The sequence below is a fragment of the Callospermophilus lateralis genome, chromosome 5 (assembly GCF_048772815.1).
Source record: "Callospermophilus lateralis isolate mCalLat2 chromosome 5, mCalLat2.hap1, whole genome shotgun sequence".
NCBI lineage: Eukaryota > Metazoa > Chordata > Mammalia > Rodentia > Sciuridae > Callospermophilus > Callospermophilus lateralis.
This window is the reverse complement of record NC_135309.1, coordinates 130337349-130360747: the sequence shown is the minus strand read 5'-3', so window position 1 is coordinate 130360747 and position 23399 is coordinate 130337349. Positions and strand designations below refer to the sequence as shown.

Sequence of the window (23399 nt, the reverse complement as noted above, 5' to 3'; positions counted from 1 at the left end):
TAGATCAAGGACTTTATGTATGTACATTTTTCTTCTTACTAAGTCATATGTAATCAAGTGTGTACAATCGAGTAAATTTGCTGAGTGCATTTAGATAAATGTTCACAAAGCAGTTTCACATTTACTATAAATCCTGTACAGTATACTAGCATGGGCTAATCATTTTCTTACTCTGTGTTTTCAGGATAAGTCAGCACCTGCCAAATTTTTGAGGCAGCTCAGGGCTTAGAGGAAGGCTCATCTAAATAAAGGTCAGCTAAAGTGACATTGCAAGGATTTAATCCTCTGGCTGCCCTGTGACTTAAGGCTGATTTGCAAGATTCTTCTTTCCTGGGGTCCAGCTTATCAGTCTCCAGAGCCCTATGACTTAAGAGCATAGAGAAGCACAAAATGAAGCAGGTCAGAGATAAGCACCAGCAGCAGGGACTTGAGGGCCTTGGAGGGGCTTTTACACACCATTGTGCAAGATTTCCTGGCCATCACCGTAAATAGCAAACGGGAGCCTAGGACACAGCCACCTACTATAAAACAGCAGACTCCACGTTCAGCCAGAAGTTCCTCAAGTCCCATCTGGGAAGAGTTATGGTAACTGGACGTGTGTCTAGTTGTACAGGTAAAGCTTGGAAGTTCACGGCCAGGGAAGGTGGGAAGGGCTGGACAGCCTCTGTCTGCTCTCACTGAGGCTGGGAAGGAAGCTGCTCAGCAAGGAGTTTCTGCCAGCTCCCAGGACAGCTGTGTGGGACACTGAAGTCCTGCGAGCCTCAGTTCTCATCTCCCACCCACTGGGCCTCTGCCTCCTCTGGAACCTGCCCTGCTCCTGGCTGAGATGGAGACGTGAACCCGTGAGGACGATGACCACAGTGTATGCAAACGGAGGTGGCCTGGTGAACACCCACAGTGCCAGGTGGGAGCGGCGAGACAGCGCGGAGAGCGGTGCTCAGACAGACTGCAACAAGGAGGGTGAGGAGAGACAGCCCCGCCAGCTGACACCTTTCGAGAAGCTGACCCAGGACATGTCCCACGATGAGAAGGTGGTGAGGGAGATCACGCTGGGGAAACGGATAGGTTTCTACCGAATTCGAGGGGAAATCGGAAGCGGAAACTTTTCCCAAGTCAAGCTTGGGATTCACTCCTTAACCAAAGGTAGGATCTGACTTCCCAAGTTCTTTCCATGATATCCTGGGATCTAGTTTGTGGGTGAGGTATGAGGGGAGGCCAGGGGAGCAAAGGAGATTCAGCTGAGCACCTGTTATACCCAAGCCCTGGGCCAGCCCTCCTGGGTGGCTTCTCAGTTAATTCCCACAATAACAATGTGAAGCCAGTACATATATATATGTTGTAGGTGGACATAATGCCTTTTTTTTCCCATTTATTTATTTTTATGTGGTGCCTGAGGATCGAACCCAGGGCCTCACCCATGCTAGGACAGTGCTCTACCACTGAGCTACCACCTCAGCCCCAGAAGCAAGTATTTTAATTTCTATTCTCCATTTAGGGAAACTGAGGTCCAAAGAAGTAAAAATGTGGGTTTGGTAGTTCAATGTTAGGAATATTTTTGCTCCCCAAACTCCCACTACACTATCTGGACAAACTCCCACAAAGGTCGAGGTAAGCCTGCCCTCGCAATCAGGCCATGGAGAAGGGGACTGGGATGTGGCTTGGTTCCAAGGCATCACATCTTCTGAATCCCACGTTCATAACTTCTATTTAAATTTGTGTATCAATAACTATGGCACAGACTGGCACAGTTGACTTCCCAGATGGCCACTCTCTGAATAGTAGATTCCAGTTTCCCCTCTAACCAGAACCTGCTACTTCCGTTATATTTGGGGAAAGGGGTTTGATCTCAGGACATTTTCTGCTTCAGTCTATTTTGTATCTGTTCTCAGTGTTGCTTGGTTCCTCAGTCCACACTTGCTTTACTATTGGTCACTCTGGGATTCTGGACTAGCAGTGCCCACCACTCTGGCCTCAAGGAGAAACTTCATGGAGAGCTCAGCACCCTTTTACTGCCCAACCTCATTGTGGGTATTTCCCCAAGGTACCTCTAACTTAGGTGAAGCCTGACAAGAAAGGAAAGAAGGAAAGAAGGAAGGAAGGAAGGAAGGAAGGAAGGAAGGAAGGAAGGAAGGAAGGACTTATAAGCATAATTTACAATGCCTGAAGCCCATGGGCTCTACTTTCTCCCAAGAGTCCCTTACTAACATTTTTTCTCCTTGGACCCAGAATGCTACCATGTCCCAAAGCTCCTCTTTTCTTCCTTCTATCACAGTTGTCTTTTGCTTTCTTTTTTTCTCCAGCCTGCAAACTGTGCTCTTCCAATCCCTGTGTTTGGTCTCTGTGAGAAAAAAAGCCTCATTCGCATACACATATGCATGCATCACCACCTCCAACAGGCACACATGCCAGCGCACACACTCACAAGTCACAGGAGCTTCAAGTCCCCTTCCATGTTGCTCTGAAGCCTGAGTATCTGGGTTCATGTCTTGGCTACTTTACTTACTTATCTGGGTAAATTACAGTACTTCTCTGAGCCTCAGATAACTCATTAATAAAATGTACAAAATAATAGTGCTTACTTTATAGTCCTTCACAAGTATTAATGAGTAAGTGCTCTATAAATGTTAGTTATTGGTATTATTTTGCAGAGTTGGTTAAGCCTTGCCTCACCTTTGTATATAACTAAAGATCAGTGGTTCCTTTATCAACAGAAGTTCATTCCCACATATAAACCAAGATCCTTATGTCCTGTTTTCACCTCTGACTACACACGAATTACTCGAGAAGGAAAAAAAGAAAAACCCAGACCCCACTCAAGAGCTTCAGATTTAATTGGCCTGGGTTAAGGCTATTTTAAAATTCTCCTGGTAATTCTAATTTATTATTTTAAATTTTATTTTAAAATTCTCCTGGTAATTCTAATGGATAGCAGAGCTAAGAAACGGCACTTAAGTGATTTGCATATGCTGTAGACAAATGACTTTTTAAAAAAAGCTTTTTTTTTTTTTTTGTTACAAATCCAAGTAGCTTGTCTTTTAGACTCAGTTTAGAAGTATTGTCAGGGTTGGATGCTGCATTTACTTTCAAATTTCATTTCACTTGGGATAATGTTCATTTACATGAATTAAATATAGTTCCCACCCTCAAGGATAAGGGGAGAGAAAAAACATATACAAATAAACATAGCACAAGCAAAATTTGAAACTTATATAAGAAAAGTCATGGATTTAAAAGAAAGAGACTCTTCCATCTTGGGGACTATTGTAAAAGGCTTTCAGTAGGGATAGCTCCACTTCAAGGATGAGTAGGATTTTGGATCAGTAGTTATTAGAGGGTGGAGGATAACTGGGTAAAAGAAAGTGAGTTAAACCATAAATATGGGAAACACTAGGAAATGGTGGGAGGAAGGACTGGAAGCTATGTTGAGGCTGAATCATGCTGGACTCTGATTTTTGTCTTAAGGATATGGAACTGCTTTTTATTTCTTAAAAAAAAAATCATCAGGATTTCTGTGGTTAGGACAAGGCTTTTGGAAGAATAATCCTATAACAGTGAGAATGATGTTGGAAGATAGGGTACAGGAGGCAGGAAGCAATGGTGATAGCTCAGACAGATTGGAAGAGATCCTGAGCCAGATGGTGGCTGTCAAGATAGAAAGAGCTGTGTGATGCTGAGGAGAAGAATCCATCCACAGGACTGGAGTAAGGGTCAGGGTTCTCCAGAACCAATACATATGTATGTACATTTGGATGGATGGATGGGTGGATGGATAGATAAGAGATTTATTATAAGGATTTGGCTCACATTATTATGAAGAATAAGAACGAGAATTCCCAATATCTGCATTCAGGAGCTGGAAACCAAGGAGAGCCAGTGGTGTAGTTCCTATCCAAAGGCAAGATCCAAGTCAGTGTTGCAGTTGAAATCTGAAGGATGCAAAAACCAATGTCCTAGCGTAAGGCAGTTCAACAGGAGGAGTTCTCTTACTTGGGCTTTTGTTCTATTCCTATCTTTAACTGATTGGAGGAAGACAGCATTGGGAGGACAGTCTGCTAATTCAAATATAAATCTCATCCACAAACACCCTCACAAACACATCTAGAAAAATTCTTGACTAAATGTCTGGGCATCATTTGGCCCAGTCAAGTTGACAAATAAAATTAAACATCACAGTTGGTAACTAACTGCATGTGGAACTAAGGATGGAAAGAAGGGAGAAGGCAAAGTTAGTGCCATTCTTTTTTTTTTAATAGCCAAATTGTATTCTATTGCCACATTTTCTTTATTCATTTGTTTGTTGGTAAACGTGTACATTGATTCCATCTGTATGTTGGCTGTTGTGAACATAGGTGCAATAAACATACAGGTGCAGATGTTTCTTCAACATACTAACTTCAATTTCTTTTGAACACCATGATTTCTCAAAGCCATTAATTATAGATATTTTTCAATTCAACATGTATTAATCCTGTCACTTTTAAAAACTACATAGAATTCCATTATACAGCAATAGCATAAATTCTTTAACTTGATCCCCATTGATTAGTGTTTCGATTGTTTCTAAAGTTTTGCTGTTATTTATGATGATACAGAGATTATCCTTTTCCATGTATCTTTGCATACTTGTATGACTTTTCATATTCCTAGATGTTAGCTCTCTTGGTCAGAAGGCATGCATGGAAAAGTTTTAACGCACAGTGCCTGATTGAAGGGCAGCTTTTGAATCTTTACTCATAAGTTAGGAGAGATGTTGCTTTTCAGTGGCCTAGAAAATAATGAAAAACAGTGGAAGATAAGGGGCCAGAAATTGAGGCAGGAGATATGGTTAGGAAGGATAGAGGAGAATTTGGATAAAGCCATGCTGGGAGAGGAATTCAGAAGGGAGTGACTGTGCTGAGAGTCCCAGAGGCTACTTCTACAAAGGCTACTGGATTGGCCAGCTTTGAGCTGCTGATGGGAGGATTCAGATGTTTACCAATAGAGAGGAAGCAGGGTGGGACTATGAGAAGAGAATGGGCTTCAGGATCAAAACAAGGTGCTTCAAATGCTCATTTGGGCATCTGACTTCATGTATATTACTTAACCTTGTTTGTCCTCAGTTGCCTCGGCTATACATTAGAGCTAATGACTCTTAGAATTGTTGGGAAAATTAGAAATACCACATTGAAATGCAAGGCACATAGTAGTTTACTCAGCAAACCATAGCTCTCATGAGTACAGCTTTATTTCTTACTTGAACTTATTTCAAAAGGAAATTTATATCACGACTATGAAAAACTGACATCACTTGTTCAGAATTTCATGATAAAAATATAAAAATATGATAAAAATATGAACATAATAATAATAGAATGGTACAAATAAATACAATGCAAAACAACTTTAAAAGTTTCAAAGGAAAATTGCTGAGTAACAGAAAGTAATTGGAAAAATTACTGCTAACAACCAGTCTGACACTTCCTCTTTGCCTTAATTAGAATAAGGGGGGAACTGAAATGAGAATAGTTTTTTATGTACTGAATAATGATTCAGTGCTATTTAGGGCTGTTTCCATGCCCCCAAATAATTTCATGCCTTAAAGTGTTAAAGGTTCCACTTTAGGAAACCCTGACTTCATCCATCCTTCCATGTCTTACACATTAGAAAATGGAGGGCCAGAGTGGCTGTCCTGAGCTCATGACAGAGACAGGTTTAGAACGGGGCTTTCTTCTCACCCCATCAGGCTACCTCAGAATTTTAGCATAATATGGAGGAGGCACCTCTCACACTGTGCCCTTGATTAGCTAGCCAAAGCTAGCCAGGTACCACTGTCTCCTTCATATCTATGAGCACTCTTCCTCCTTTCAGCAATACTCCCCAAGGAGTGTTCTTGCTTTCAAAATGTATGTGGAAAAGTCAAGGAAACAGAAAATAATAAGGGAGCAATAGGAGTATATAACCATGTTAGTCAGCTTTGTACAACTATGACAAAATGCCTGAGATAATCACTTTTAAGGAAGAAAGTTTTATTTTAGTTCACAGATTCACAAGTTTCAGTCCATGATGGCTTTGCTGTGCTGTCTTTGGGCCTGTGGTGTAGTAGGACATCACAGTAGAGAACATGCAGCAGAGGAAGCTCTCACCTCATGGCAGCCAGGAAGAATAAAGACAGAGGTGGGAAGGGCCAGCGTCCTAGTATTCAGTTCAAGGACATGCCCCCAATGACCTGAAGTCCTTCTACTGGGCCCCACATCTTAAATGTTCCACAACCTCCCAATAACTCCATGGGCTGGAATCCAAGTTAAAACATGGATCTTTGGGGGACATTTCATTCCAAAATACATAAGTAACCAGATCTCACAAAATCAGCATGGTTTCTTCTTGCCACCAACTTTCTACCTGTCCTTTTCCTCATTTAGACACTATCTGGGGAAGAATTGCCACTGTCCTTACCTGGCAGAAGGGAGTACAATATTGAGGGTTTATATTGACTTTGGAGTCAACCAGACCTGGATAGAATTCCAATAATTTTTTTCTCTAGCTATGTGACCCTAAACAAATTATTTCAATGTTCTGTGCCTCATTTTCTTTATGTATAAAAGAAGGCAAATAGTATAACTAAGAAGAACAAATAAAAAATAAAATAAAATGAGGCAAATATATCAGCTGCATAGGATTGTTGAGAGGACCAAATAGAAAAAAAATTATATATATAATATCTGCCATGTGCCTAGGCAGAGCACATGGTAAGAATTCATTAAATACTAGCATTAGTCTGCTTTCCAAGAAGTCTAGGTTCTTTAGGCCTGAGTCATACATCATTTGGTTCATGGAACAGGAACCTACTCACTCTCACATGGAAAGGGGTGTAAGGAGCACAGGGGAATTCTCTGGCCCCGGCAGGGAAGTGGGGTTACTCTTTTCATCTCCTTTCTTTCTCTGGGACTTCTGGTTTTTCATTTCTTCCTCCTGTGAAGATTCTCCCATCTTTCTATTTGTTTGTGAAAAGTAACTTTCTATTCTTATGTATTCAAAGGTACATCATGGCCAAGAATGGCCAATGCCAGTCTCACATCCACTTTACCCCTGGGCTCTATTGCCCACCTGCATCCTACAGGTCCCATTCTATGTCAGTTCAAATTTTGAGAGGATATGTTTGTTCCCTGGGCAGCTGATGATGGGCTACCTTTGAGTGAAGGCAGCTGCACTCTTTAGGGCCATGTGGTCACCACTCTTTCAGCGGACCCCAAGGTCCAGAGCCATGTTTCTGAGGAGGGAGAGTTGAGAGGGCAGGAAGTTGATGGACACATCCACCATAGAGCCAGTGACCTGCTAAGCTGAACTATCTCCATAAGGTTGGAGAGTTCTCATTTTGTAGACAGGCTGTTATGTGAGGAGGACAGAAGAAAAAGGCACAATGATAACAATTGGTATTTACATAGTGACTCAAGTTCCAAGGCTTCTTGTCTGTAATGTTATCAGATTAACTTCATGCTAGTCCCCCTGAGTTTAGAGGACATGGTAACTGTGTGACCTCCTCGACATGCTCACCCAACCTGCCACAGAGTCCTCCTTTTAAAGGCACAATATCCCCCCTGGTTATGGGATGGTTTGAGTGAAAGAGGACAGAAAAGTTGAGTCACTTGCACAGACGTGACCCCATACAAAGCCAGCATGCCCAAAATTGTCATCAGGTTTTCTAGGAAACATGAACAGTCTGGATGAGATAATGGAAGTGATTCCCAGGAAAGTAGAGCATTTCAGTGCCAGGAGCAGCTCAAAAACAAAAGACACCAGCTGCTCTGGTTCTCTTGAAAGAAGGCTCCAACATGGGCCTCTGCTAGCTGAGTTTATTTTTATACTACCAGCTTAAATTCCCTTGGGTCCTGCAAGTGGATAGGACAGGCTGAGAGCCATCGTGAGCTGCTTTTAGGCTGATGGGCAATTTCTCAAAAGAGATGACGTTCTCGGCTTCTGAATATTTTATGTTCCATCTGTTGCCACCAACAAAAGGAAAAGGGGCACAGGTGACTATGCTTTTCTCTGCTGCTACCCTTCCTGACCTCCTACTCCCTTCTACTTTTGTCTCATGTTTCTAGGATCCTTTCTTCTTCTCTTTCAGTTTATTTATTCATTGGCTCATTCACTCCTCTTCTAAGAACAGCAATATATGATAAACATCTCATAAGCACATGCTTTGGTATGGACCTTACAGAGACAAGTAAGAGACACTTCTTGCTTGATAGGAATTCATGGCCATTTGATGGAGACAGGGAAACAACTGATAAGTGCTGTCACAGAGTAAGGCAGCAAAGGTATGCTCACCAGGGCCAGATAGAATCCAGAAGGGGTGTGTTGATCAGGAAAAGCTTGCACTAGGTCTTGAAGTTTGAGGAGACATCCAGGGGAAAGAGAATTCTAGGAAGACAGGATGTAAAATACACGAGGTACAAACCAGTGCAAGGGAGTATTAAGAGATTAAAAATGAATTCAATGAAGCTAGAGCACGGAGCACCCACAGGGTGGTGGGATAGAGTGGGTGATGTAGTCAGGTACTTGATCACAGAGAATCTTCTTGCATATTTAAATTTTGTCATTTAGAATTGGGGAGCAACTGAAGAGCTTTAAACAAGAGATTAATATAAGGGATTAATTATGATTTGATTTTAGTGAAGAAGGTGAATTGAAGTTGGGGACTGACAAAAGTCAAGAAAGGCAGAAAAAAAAAATTGGTCCAGATGAACGAAGATGTCCATTGCAACTAGGGAGTGGCAGTGAGGATGGAGAGAGGAGGATGCATTTGAAAAAATGTTTTAGAATGTTGAAAACCCTTGGGACCAGTTAGATGGGTAGAGCAGAAAGAAACATGAGGAAGAAGTGTTGAAGATGATGTCTGTGCTTCCAGTTTTAATAACTTAGCAGTGATGAGTAAATTGCAGGAGAATAAATGGATCTGAGAGTAAAGATTTGGGAGCACTGACTTGGAGGTATATGGAGATCATGACTAAGAAGTAATGATTTGGGATTTAGTAAAATCCAAGCTATAATAAAAATCTTGTGGGTTTAAGTTTGCAAGCTCCTTGGTGTCAGATAATGTATCATATGAAACTTAGAGCCTCCCCCACATGCATTAAGAATACCAAACACTTGACGAATATTTGGTGAATTAAGCTCATGACTAATTTTTCATGAAAGCCTGGTTACGTTGGAAAGGACCTAGGAGGGGAGCAGCACATGGTACACTGTGATAGATGCTCTGAGCTATCATCTTCAGGAGGACAGGGCTGGAACTAACTCAGTCTGTAGTAAAGCCTAATGAAGAAGTCCCACTGGTTTTAAGAAAGTAATCTCTCCTTTTGAATATAGTCATTAAAATAGTAGTTTAAAGATGGTTAGTTGTAACTTCAGGAATTCATTCTAAAAATAAGTCTAATGTTGGAAATATTATAAACCTAAAATGTCCATCATGGTATTATTTATGGTGTTAAGGACTAGAAATAACTTGCAGGATCCAACGATACAGGAGATAGTCAAGTAAATTAAACTAGGTGCTGGCACTGGTTCCCAGCCACTAGAAATCACGGTTATGGAGACTGTATCATGGAAGGTGTCTTGGACACAATGGTAGGTGGAAAAAGCAGCAGGCAAGCTTTGCACTGTGATGCTGATACCCTAGATTCTTGCAATAACTAAAGGAAATCATTCACTACATCAATATTTGCTGTGCACTTACTTTTGTTGACGAAAGACTGTAGGGATCAAAGAAAGAAAAGCAGAGGTCAGCTTGGCGCCTATTGCAAAAACTCAGGCAAGACCCTGGCTTGGACCAGGAGGGGGGCAGTGGAATGCTGAGAAATGGCTGGACTCTGGCCACATTTAGGAGGTAAAGAAGATAACAGGATCTGCTGACAAATTGAATGTGGAATAGGAAAGAGTCTGGGCAACTACAACAAGAGTTTGCATTTACTAAAACAGAGAGACCATGGGAGGCATCTATGTGGGCAGGCAGAGATCTTGGGTTTGGCATGACTGTCACACACCTATACACTACAGAGCAAATGCTGTTGGTACCTCACCATTTCAGCACATGCAGGCCTGACCTGCTCTACCTATTCATGTCCACTGGTATATTTTGTATATATACCACTATTCTAGCAACTGGGGTATAGCAATAAACAAAACAGACAGCCATCTCTTTCCTTATGGAACTTATTATATTCCAGTGATGAAGTCAAACAACAAGTGAGTAAAATATTTGTTGTGTTATGGGGTGGCGAGTGGTCAGAAGGAAACTAGAGCGGAAGGATGGATAGCAGGCACGGAGGGCTACAGTGTTTAGAGAAGTTGGCTGGGGACAGCCTTACCAAGGAGGTCATAGTTGAACTGACAGAAATAGAACAAAGCAAAGAAGCAGAGGGGATGGCAAGATTGAGTGTGCCAAGCTGAGAGTGTGCCTGCATTGCTCTCAGACCACGGAGGGACATCAGGGCAAAGAGTAGCAGGAGCCAGATGGTGCAGGGCCAAGTGTGTCATAATAAGGACTTTGGCCTTTCCTAAGAGGGAAACAGAGCCATTGGGGAGAGCCAGGAGTGACCTGACATGGCTTACTCTTTAACAGGATCACTCTGGGTGCTTTGTTGAAAATAGACTGGAGGGATCAAAGGGAAAAAAGCAGAGGTCAGCTAAGAGCCTATTACAATAACCCAGACAAAACCCTGGGCGGCTTGGACCAGGAGGGTGGCAGAGGAATGCTGAGAAATGGCTGGACTCTGGCCACATTTAAGAGGTAGAGAGGTAACAGGATCTGCTGACAAACGGAACATGGAATATGAAAGAATCTGGGCAACTACAGTAAGAGTTTGCATTAACCAAAATGGGGAAGACTGTGGGAGGCACAAGTGTGGGCAGTCAGAGATTAAGAGCACAATATTAAACTTGGGTTTGGCACACCTGTCGCACACCTATACACTACAGAGCAAGTGCCATTTCAGCACACGCAGGCCTGATCTTCAGCTGCCAGTCTCTCCATCTCTTTGCCACTGGCTTTCTCTAGCTGCTAGAGCCTGCTCTACCTGTTCATGTCCACTGGTATATTGTGTGTATATACCACCTGTTGTTTATTCTACTATTGATGATGTGAATAGTGTCAAGTGTTTGGGCTATTATGAATAATGGTGGTCTTCATCTGTTTTGTCTTCCTCTCGCAGAATACTTCAGGCTAATTTCTAAAGAACAGAAAATTAGCCAAGCACAGTGGGGGCACATCTGTAATCCCAGCGGCTTGGGAGGCTAAGGCAGAAGGATCACAAGTTCAAAGCCAGCCTTAGCAACAGTGAGGTGCTAAGCAACTCAGTGAGACCCTGTCTCTAAATAAAATACAAAATGGACTGGGGATGTGGCTCAATGGTTGAGTGACCCTGAATTTAATGCCATGTTCCAAAAAAAAACAGAAAATTATTTTTCACAGCTCTAGAGGCTGGAAAGTCCAAGATCAAGGTCTGCTATCTGGTGTGGTCTTTCTTAATATGTCTATAGTGGAAGGTAGAAAAGGGCAAGAGAGAGAAAATCCACTCCTGCAAGATCTTTTTGTAGTGGCATTAATCCACTTATAAGGGTACAAACCTGGTGACCTAAACACCTCCCCAAAAGGCCCCGGCTCCCAACACTGTTGCAAGAAGATTGGGTTTCCAACACATGAATTTTAGGAGACCACATTCAGACCATAAAAATTGTTATGAACATTCTAGCATAAGTCTTTTGGTGTTTCTATTGGGAAGAATTTTTTTTAAGATGAGGGAAAGCATTCATGTGCTAATGAAGTAATGGAATAGAAAGAGGAACACTGATCATGCAAGAGAGAATGAAAAAATTGTGAAGGATTGATCTTGAGTAGTTAGAAGATGGAATGCATACAGCATGTAAAGGAGTCTCAGCTGAGCCTTAGGTAGGAGCAGGAACCATTTATGCAAGGTAACAGGAAGACAAAGTCTGTGGGCACAGATTCAGGTGGATGGGAATACATGGTGAGAAGAACTTGAGAAAATTCTTTTCTGTTGCTTTTTAAACTCAAAGTAAGAAGCAAGGTCCTTGGCTATAAGTGAGGGACAGGAGAAGGTATTAGAAAGCTGATGGGAGACAAAGCCATCAAGGAGGCATTTGGAAGTGTAGGAAGGTTTTTGGACTAGGGAGATACAGTACATCTGCCCAGAGGTGAGTGATCATTCACGCAAAGTGAGACACGTGGTCATATTCAGCTGCTTGGGTGCCGACAGTGAGCAGGTGGGAAGCTGGATTTAACCAGGCTTGTTGTTTAGCTGAGTGACCCCAACAAGGTGAGAGGAGGCAGGGGAATTGAAGGAGTGTGCAGAACTGTGATGACAGAAATTAAGATCCGATCACTCCTCCCCTGAATGCCACCATCCTTGGAGTTGCTCAACCTGGAAATCTTGAACTCTTCTTTGGCCCCCAACAGCCAAACACCGGTTCCTATTGATATTGTCTCCTAAATATCTCATCTTTGCCTAGTTGGATGAAACCACTGTAACTCATCTTCTTCATCCACACTTACATCACTCCCCCCACTGCAGCCAGAAGGGATCTTTTAGAAAAATGCCAGTCTGCCCATTTAGCCCTGTATTATGGTTTGGATGTAAGGTGTTCCCCAAAGGCTGAGAGACAATGCAAGAAGGTTCAGAGGAGAAATGATTGGGTTGTGAGAGACTTAACCCAATCAGTGAATTAATGTCCTGATAGGGATTAACTGAGTGGTAACTGTAGGCTGGTAGGGTGTGGCTGGAGGAAGTGGCATTGGGGGGCGTGGCTTGGAGGTATATATTTTGTATCTAACCAATGGAGTCTCTCTCTGCTTCCTGATCATCTTGTGAGCTGCTTCCCTGTGCCACACTCTTCCATTATGATGTTTTTCCTCACCTCAGTCCCTGAGAAATGGAGCTGGCTATCCATGGACTGAGACCTCTGAAACTGTGAGCTCTCAAACTTTCCCTCCTCTAAAATTGTTCTTGTCAGATCTTTTAATCACAGCAGCAAAAAAGTTGACTAAAACACCCCGCTTACAACCTTCTAGTAGTGATCCCTCACTGTCCTCAAGTGAGGTCTTATTGTGACCCCCCCAAGACCTTGGTCCTGGCCAATCTCCAGCATCAGCTTGGCTTATATTTTCCTTCATCTCCCAAATACCCAGAGGTGCCCAAGATGGTTCACTGGGATGAGGGGGGAAACTAGTACTTCCATTTTTATTTATTTGTAATTGCATCATTTTTATTTCAGTGATTATGCATATTTAAAGTGTATGTTAGTAGTACATGCTTACAATTTATTGATAAATATACACATATTAGGATAGTGTTTAGAAATGTCTTACAAAAAAATTTTTTTAAAACAACTTGCGATGCTTCTGCCTCAGCCTCTTGAGTCACTGGGATTACAGGTATGCACCACCATGCCTAGCTACACAGCACACTTTCTAGGTTCTAATATCTGTTCCTACCCCTAATCCCTTGTTCTATGTACATATTTTGCTTGGTCTAATCTAGGCTTGAAAATTTGAATTTGTTGTGGATACTAATTCATTGGAAGCTTTTGCGTAAAATTTCAGATGTCCAGGTTTTCTCTGTAAACAATCAAAATTGGAAGATTTCACAGTACTAGGTCTACACTCCCAACAGTAACCATCATCTGGACTTGAGTAGCAGCTGTCCCTTTATATCAGGTCAGGTGCACCTCAGGACCCTAAAGTTTCCACTAACTCCCTGCTGCTTAAATGAGCCTGCTGTGCTCTTACCACTTGGCCTCTGGACTTTTTAACTTTGCAAGTGTGGTTTAAATAATGTGTTGCCCACTAGGTGAGACCTGTGTCAGTCACCTCATAAGATGTGGAGAAAGGAGAGTTGACTTTTGAAATCTGTCTACTTCCTTCCCTGTTTCCTGCCACTATCAAGAGGGTCCTCAGGATGGTGATAACCATGTTGTGAACAACTACCCTGCTCCCAGGCCAGCTGCTGCTCTACATGCCTCCCACACTGTAGCCAGCCGGCTCTTTAAAAATGGCCGTCAGATCACAACACTCTCCCTTCAAACCTGAGGTTTCCATTACCATAAAGATAAAAGGCAGCGTTTCCTGAAGCTGGTTATCTGACTCTACCCATGTTTCTCAGCATAGCAGGCCTCTCTCAGGTCCTCAAGCACAAATGCTGCATCTCACCCAGGCTGTCACTCATGCCATCCCCACAGGCTTCTCCCCCCACCTCTTGATCACAGCTTCCGTGTCCTTACTTAAGGAGGCCTTTCCATTCTTTATCCATATTCCTTCCTAGCATCCATCACACGTATCATAAGGATTTTTTTTTAAAGTCTTTCTCTCCCACTGGATGGTAAGAACAATGTGTGTCTTCCCAGTGCATGTGCTTGGTGCATAGTACCTGCTGACTGAATGTGTGTTCAAAGAGTAGATTTGGAAATCGAGTTCTTCTTGAGTGGCAGTTTTTACCACTGAGCAACAATTTGGAATACCAGGACTTTTAAATAGGCAGTTATGCTATAAGGTAATTTAATGTGAAGGGAAGTGATCAAGGTGCCTCGGGAGCAGAATTTAAGGAAACACCGACTCTCATAACACCCTTCTGCCTCACTCTTGTCCTGATCCATGGGGTGACTGAGTAGGGACGGGGGCTTTGCTAAGAGCCATGAAAATCAAAGGGAGAGAGAGAGGAAGGGAAGGGAAATAAAACACTAGGATTGTGTTAAAGGCAGGCCTGACACCCGTTGCCAACTGAACCGTGTACACCTACAACTGCACAGTTGCTCCATGAAGTGAGGAAGCAACAAGCTGTAACAAAGTCTGAGTCAACAATGGGGAAAACCAAGGAGGGCACATTCTCCAGGGAGTATATGAAATCGAAGGATGGAATTCATTATTCTAGTTCTTATAAAAACAGTTCATCCAACAGGCTATACCAGATGAGAAACTTGTGGTTCAGGTAAACAACTGAAGGGAATCTTAACCCTCAGGACTGAAAAGCAGAACAGATATGTCCAAGGAGGAAGAATGCCCCAAGGATTGACACTGGGAGATCTGTTTCCTGGGGCTGATTGCCAGCCCCACTGACCTAAGCCCTGGTGCTATGCTCCTTTATCATTTGCCTCCTTACTGCACAGTATTGCCTCTACCTAGAGTGTGCTGGCCACATCAGACACCAGTGAACCCAGCCTCTTTCAATTCCAGAAGCGCAAATGGGCCTTCTTTGGGGGGTATAGGGAATCAAACCCAGGGTCTTGCTCATGCAAGGCCAGTGCTGTACTCCTGAGCTACACCCCAGGCCCTTGGGTGGACCTTCTTTAATATACTGATAACACTCCTATTTTGAATGAGTAGCATCTATCTTCATGCTGACAACCACTGTGCCAAAGTTTTTTACAGCAGTCGGTTTGGAAATAGTCACAGATACTCTGTGCTCTTGTTCTATTTACTTGCCTGATCACTTTTTTTTCTTATCTAATAAAAAGTCTGGTCCAATTTGAACCAAAATATGAATGTTTTATCATGGAAAATTCATCCATTTTTTTAACAATAACCATTTTCATTACACAATCTATATTTATTATAGAAAAATTAGAAAATACCAATAAGCAAAATCAAATTTTAAAGAAAACGATTTATCTTCCCCCAACTAGGAAGTAACTCTTTTAAATAAATATTTTAATGAATATTCTGCCATATTTTTCTATGTAAACGTATATTTGTATTTTTCCTCTCTTGTATAGGTAACCTCTTTTCATATCAATAAAAATAAACATCATAAAAAAGATCAACCATTGTGTGCTATTATAAATGTAAATGAACTACACATTAACATCTCTTTCTAGCTTCTTCTTTTGTTTGTTGGTTTGGATTATACTCAGGTTGCTTAACCATTGAGTCCCATACCCAGCCCTTTTTATTTTATTTTATGTTTTGTATATATATTTTTTTAACATGGTACCAGGGATCTAACCCAGTGCCTCACGCATGCTAGGCAAGTGCTCTACCACTGAGCCACAACCATGGCCCCTTTAACATCTCTTTTTAAATTGTATTTTTATTGGCACATTACAATTATACATAATACTGTGACTCACTGTTACATGTTAGCATATGCACACAACATAATTTGGTCAATTTCACCATCTCTTGCTGGAAACTGTTCTATTCTCAGTATCACAGAAATCTTCTTATGCATACATCTTTGTATATGCATCAGATTATTTTTTTGATTAATTGCTAAAAGTGAAATGACTGGGTCAAAGTGTGTAACTATTTTTAAGTGTTTCAATAAAAATACCAAACTGCACCCAGAACCATCTTACCAATTAATCCCCCACCAGCCAATTTCCTCTTGCCTTTACCAACCCTCAGCAAACACTGAGCACTGCTTCTGATACATACCAGTCTCTGAAAAGGTCAAATAAAATATAGTCCACACGGGGAGAGGCAGAAAGAGGGGATTTGACATTATAGGCCAGTGTAGAGTATACTAGAGCTCTGAGTACCCAGAACCCAGATATCATGGTCATCCTAGGATGAGTGTCATAGAAGACTCCCTGGAATGAGTTCATTCTGAAAGTAGCCTTTAAAAGACCATCTGAAACTAACTGAGTAAAGAGCAGAGAGGGAAGAAGTGACAGAATGATCCAGGTAGAGGATAGGCTCCAGGCATAACTCTGTAATTGTTGGAATAAAGGTTATAAGGGAAGTTGGGGATGATGGACAGAATTGTGGACAATGAGGCTGAAGAGATATTCTGGTCCCATCAAGAAGGGCTCTCTGAGCTAAACAAGGGTGATTTTACTTTATTTATAAAAGCCAAATAAAAATCACAACTGAAAATTCCCTTGGGAGCCAGTGGTCGTCATTAAAACCTGTGCGGGGAAGACTCACACAGATCTAAGTGGAGCACTAATTGAACTCCAGAATTGCTTTGTTGCTTTGTCTTTCTCATCAATGAGCTCTGTGGACTTGAGAACTACCACTCAACCTCTTTGTCTAGTAAAATAAAGGAGCCCATCTAGGATTCTTCCAGTTATAAACACCTATTTCTCCTGTCACATCCTTTGGCTTTTTTTTTTTTTTTTTTTCAGAGAAGGTGGCCATTAAGATCCTGGACAAGACCAAGTTGGACCAGAAAACTCAAAGGCTACTCTCCCGTGAAATCTCCAGCATGGAAAAACTGCACCATCCCAACATTATCCGCCTTTATGAAGTCGTGGAGACCCTGTCCAAGCTCCACTTGGTGATGGAGTATGCAGGGGGCGGGGAACTCTTTGGGAAAATCAGCACTGAAGGGAAGCTCTCTGAACCAGAAAGCAAACTCATCTTCTCCCAGATTGTGTCTGCCGTGAAGCACATGGTGAGCAGGGGCAAGGACAGAGTCTTGTCCCCATTTCCACCAGCATTGGAAACTTGGGACTTTAGTTTTACCATCACTTAAGCATCCTGCAGGGCTGTGAGAGTTCTGTGAGAGTCAGAAGTCTCCATTTACATGACAGCCTCCTGGCTTCTCCCAAAGTTGGCAGGAGTCAATCAGCATAGCTGAATGAACACCATCCCCTCACGGGCCATTACCATTTCTTAACCTCATGTTCTACTACCAGCATAGCTGGCTTCTCACTGCTTCTTGGTCTTCAACCCTAACCCTGTCTAGGATGCCTTTTTCCCACTTCTCATGTCTCACATTCCAAATCCTATCCACACTTCACAACCAGCTCAGTTCTCTCTCTGAAACTAGCTTCATCAATCTCATGTCAATTCACACTGAACTTTCTTGCCTTCAATGAGCACCTAGTTCTTACTGCCTCTGTGTCCCAGCACATTCATGAGTATGTCATTCTTATTTTATTCTGATTATTTACTTAGATAAATCTGGACTCTCCTTAGTTTAAATAAATCTACACTCTCCCAGTTCCTCTGAGATTTGTTTCTTTGTGCTCTATTATTCACCATATTGCTGGGCACATTGGAGGAACTCAACTTGCACACCTACTACTAAATCTGGTGGGAAAGCAGAAGGGAATCCAGCAGTGGAAGGTCAGACATGAGTCCAGAAGCCCTATGCCTTGCTGTTTCTCCCAGAAACCTGGTCTCTAAAGAGTAAGGGTGAATCAAAGACATAGATAAATAAAATCAAAGATTTTATTGAGTTTATGTGCAAGGACCATACTGAACACACTTGATATGGCATTTTATACTGTTCTCACACCAGCCTTATGAGGTAGTTATCAGTATGGCATTTTACAAAGAAGGAAATTGACATTCATATCAAGTAGCTGATACAGTTTAACCTAGAACTGATCAGACTGTCAGCCTCAAAAATCTGGATTTTTACCCCTAGAGTTATGTTGGGAAAAGTAACATTAAACCACTTCCCAAGAGCCCTTGAGATTAAACAGGTCAAGGGTTTTGAGATTATTGGCCTGGATCCAGAGTGCAAGGGTAGAAAGGGGTTCACACTCACAACCCATAGTGGGATCTGTTGCTACAAACACCAAATGCAGCCTCCTTCCTTCTACTGAATTGTTTAGAAATAAGAGAGTCTCCCCAAAGAGCATGGTCAGGAAGTTGGAGACCCCAGTCAAAAGATCTCTCCATCAGAAAAACCCAGATAAGACTAAAAAATTAAGGAGGACTCATGTTTTAGAGTGTGTAGTTTTGTAAGATCTGGGTTTTATTTCTGGGATAGATTCCCGAGTCCACATGAGAGGAACAGACTCCAACCCCTGCTCCATGAAAGAATGGAACCTTTGGTCTATTTGGGAGGCGTGGGTGTTACATTGGTCTAAAGGTTACGACAGAGTACTAACATGACTTAAGTTGATCTCCCTTGATTTTCTCTTATTACACCACCATTACCTCACTGTTTCAAATTAACTGACATCTTTTTATTTTGGTATTTTACTTTGAAACTTACTTTCCTTCTCTTCATTTCTCCTTCCACAGCATGAAAACCAAATTATTCACAGGGATCTGAAAGCAGAGAATGTATTCTATACCAGTAACACATGTGTGAAGGTGGGTGATTTTGGATTCAGCACAGTAAGTAGAAAAGGTGAAATGCTGAACACCTTCTGTGGATCTCCTCCCTATGCTGCCCCTGAGCTTTTCCGAGATGAGCACTACATCGGTGTTTACGTGGATATCTGGGCCTTGGGGGTGCTTTTGTATTTCATGGTGACAGGCACAATGCCATTTCGGGCAGAGACGGTGGCCAAACTGAAGAAGAGCATCCTCGAGGGCACCTACAGCGTGCCCCCACACGTGTCAGAGCCCTGCCACCGGCTCATCCGAGGAGTTCTTCAGCCTGTACCCTCGGAGAGGTATGGGATCAACTACATCATGAACAATGAGTGGATGCAAGGGGTTCCATGCCCCACTCCTTTGGAACCTTTCCAACTGGATCCTAAACACTTGTCAGAAACCAGAACTCTCAAAGAAGAAGAAAACGAGGTGAAAAGCACTTTAGAACATTTGGGTATCACAGAAGAGCATATTCGAAACAACCAAGGAAGAGATGCTCGAAGCGCCATCACAGGGGTCTATAGAATCATTTTACATAGAGTGCAAAGGAAAAAGGCTTTGGAAAGTGTTCCAATTATCATACTACCAGACCCTAAAGAAAGAGACCTTAAAAAAGGGTCCCGTGTCTACAGAGGCATAAGACACACATCCAAATTTTGTTCGATTTTATAAATTACATCAGACTGCTGGGAATTAACCAAGATCATTGTTGCTGCTTTTAAATTTTTTTCACGGACAACTTGGGTGGAGACATTTTTGTAATTTTTAAATAAATTTAAATTTGAGGTATGCATTTTTTTCTCCTAAAAGTCTATTTGCCCAGATTCTGGATTGAGCTGGGGTCTTGTCTTATTTTCAAACTCTTCATTTAATCAAGAAATATTTATTCAGTGCTCATTTTGTGCCAGGCACTGTTTAAGTTACTGATGAAATAGCAAAGAATAAGACAGACCAGCATATTCTAATATAGGACAAAGGCACCAACAACTTTGTTTTTCAAAAAGAAAAACATCAAATATTGATAGATGCTGTGCAGAGAATTCAAACAGGGTGATCTCATAGTAGAAGCTTGCTACTTTGGATTAGGTCTTTAGGAAGGCCACTTTTGAGTACGTGACAGTGTGAAAGCTGAGGAAAATCATGACTCTTGGGAAAATGCCAAAAGCATTAGGTTTTACACCAGGTTCCCCTAAAACAAACATAACCCCAAAGGCTTCTATGTAATTTATTTGAGAAGTGATCCCAGAGCACCAGAGTGAGGAACAGGTGAAAGAGGTACAGCCAATATGAAGACACATTATCAAGTTGGCCAGTGGTACACGTGACTGGTATTCAGTCCTGCAGGATCCTCGGGTGTCTGCCCAGGGTATGGAAGGCGAAAGAGCTTATCCATTGACTCCTGTCCACCACTGTTCAGGGTATATGGTGTCATCCGCCATGCATTTCATACTGCTGTGTGTGAGGGCCAAGTGTGTTCCTTGTGGCTCCCATGCCTTGATGTTAGAGAAGCCGTGAGTTACACATCATTGGCCTGAAACAAGGAGAGCTAAATAGGACCTGCATGAGGCTGTCCAAACCTGCATGGCAATGGTCACTGTCTGGTCTAGTGGCTGAAGGAAACATGGTGGGAAAAACCTGAAGTGGCTCACAGAAGCTGACGCAACTCACCCCCACTCCATGTCTCACCCTGATCACCCTCTTTTACATGTGCTTCAAAGGGGTGGCATCTGGAAGGACTTAATACAGTAGGTTAGTAGGATGTGCAGCTGTGATTCTCAAGCTCTAATGCATCAGAATCATCTGAGGGCTTGCTTAACCACAGACTGTGAGGCCCCGCCATGAGATTTTTGAATTCAGTACATCTGGGGGTGAGGGGAGAATTTGCATTTCTAACAAGTTCCCAGGTGATGCTGATGCTTCTTGTGGAGGGAGGGCCTTTGAGCCCCCATTGAGCTACAATCATTACTAAAGCTGGTCCTAAGGCTGCAGTTGGGCTCATTTTCCCTCTTCAATCACCCATTCTAATTTTCCCTCACCTTTGGCCAGCATTTCAGCTAGTCTAGATTGGATAGTGTGACCCAAACCTTCACCACCAAAGGATCTGAGTCCTCAGTTGCCTTGTCCTTATCAGATTATAATTGCTGACATTGCCTGTTCGCCGTTATCACAAGGCCCAAAGTGACACACCAGTGAAGCTTTTGGATTCCAGACATTTCAGCTTCTTATGATAATCAGGATCAATAATCCCCACCAATATATCTCCTCTCTTTGCATGCTTGTCCACTGGTGTGGGGAGCTTCAAGCAAACATGTGACAGTCATAGGTTCTAATTCACTAGAATCCTTGGTATCCTGGTGAAGAATCACCCTGGCTCCTAGAAACCAAAATCTCAAGTCAAGCCAAGGTTGTAGGAAAAGGTTATAAAGTCTTCAAGTCACTGACTGTGATGGTGAGATGGGTCAATCCTACTTCTACCTATTGTTTTCTAGACCTGTGTATTTTAAGGATGGAGGACATATATGAGCCATTGCAAATGCATGAATGCTTAGTTTTGGAGGACAGTACCACAACTTTGCAGGTTGCTGCCTAGAATATGGTGCCTTAGCTGAGTCCTTCCATTGTTCTATTTACACCATTTGCTTCCCACTGAGATATATGGTAGACGAAGGAGTTTTGTGTGTGGTCCCGTGCCCATTGCCCCACCTCATTTATTAAAAAAAAAAAAGTGGTCCTCGAGGCAATATTATGTGTGATACTGTGACAACAAACTAAGTATTCTCTAGGTCTTAGCACAATTGTATTGGAGGATACACCATAGACAATAAAGACAAACCATATCCTGAATGGATGTCAATTCTAATATTCCAATGATGATGAATCAATGCGTGCCATCTGAATTTATGGCCCTATGAATTTGATAATGTCCAGATCATAGGCTAACAGTTCTGTTTGTTTCATTCCTTGGTATCCCTTAATCATGTGTACAGTCTCTTTGGGACCCAGAACTATGCCAGGGACTTGAGCATCTCTGTTACAGAAGGCATGTCCTTACTCCCAGATCCCACAGGCCTGTGTTGTAACCTTCCACTAGGGCTTGCCAGAGGATGCACAATATTCTTAACTACTGCCGCAGTCTCTGGCTGGGCACAAATCACGAGTCTCCACACAGCTCGTAGATTCAAACAGCAATTCTTTATTCCCGAACTCACACCGGCCGTCTACAAACACGTTCTGGGGGAATCCACGTTCTCTGCCCAAATCCACACTCTGCCCAAATCCACTACTCTGCCCAAATCCACTCCACATGGGCTTCTGTCTCCCAAAATATACTGTCTGACCCTAAGAACTCAAGAGGAACTCAGCAGCAGGATACGCCCTATTCTAAAGGGGAACACGGATCCGCCCTGGTCCTTGAGCAAGGTCACCTTTCAGAAGTCCTTCCACTAGACAGCATGGGAGTAGCTGGGAAGGAAATTGTCATACCTACTTGGCTGATGGCTCCCAGCAAACTACCATGTACATAGCCTGAGTGTCACCTCAGTTGTGCTGAAGGCTGAAACTGCTATGATCTTTCTTTTGTGAAATGGCAGTCCTGATAAATAGGTTGGAAAAATATGTTTAACATACGTGTCTTCAAAATCCAGAGACCTACTAAATGCTTGATCTCTGACTCAGTGCTAAGTGGTGAAAGGTGCAAGAAATCTTTTTTACCGTAGAAGGAATATCTTGATATGAACCAGATAATTAGTTCTCTAAACACTTCACCAATGTGACATGCCTCTGATTGTTCATAGTTTATCATCCATACTTTGGCACACATAAGTAACCAGGGCATCTAGAGTACTTGTCACTTCCTAATAGCGAAATCCACCTTGCATCCCATCATAATACAGTGGATGTTCTGCAGAATGTCAACATGATCAAGGCCCTTTTAGACCATATAGTGAGTAGGAAGTTTAAATGAGAATCACTGTCCATTTCAAAGTAATGTGAACTGCTTTCTGATAGAATATGAGAAGAATGCTTTTGCCAAATCAATAGCTGCCTGTCAAATGCCAGTAAAGATGCATCTGGCATGGTAGCTAAGACAGAGATTAACATAGTGCACCCTCATCCTCCATTATCCATCTGCTTGTTTTCAGGAATCTGATTGTAAGTAAAATGAAATTATGATGGAGCCCATTACTGCTGCATCTCTTAACATTTTTGTTGGTGACACAGATGGCTGCATTTTTCTAATGCGATTGCTCATAATTTATTAACATGGCCAGGAAGAAGTTTCCACGTGACTCTTCCGCCCATAAAGCCCTTACTCCATACATCAAAATATATACTTGGAATTTAGTGAAATAAT

At 42.3% G+C, this 23399-nt stretch overlaps 1 protein-coding gene across 1 annotated transcript; it reads left to right on the top strand.

Moving 5' to 3' along the window:
• Nucleotides 1–851: 851 nt before the first annotated feature.
• Nim1k (NIM1 serine/threonine protein kinase) lies at nt 852–19717 on the top strand. Its single transcript, XM_076856160.2, has 3 exons — nt 852–1143; nt 17113–17381; nt 18968–19717. Exons 1-3 carry the CDS (start codon nt 852–854, stop codon nt 19715–19717), a joined length of 1311 nt encoding a protein of 436 aa, XP_076712275.2.
• The last annotated feature ends 3682 nt before the right edge of the window (nt 19718–23399 follow it).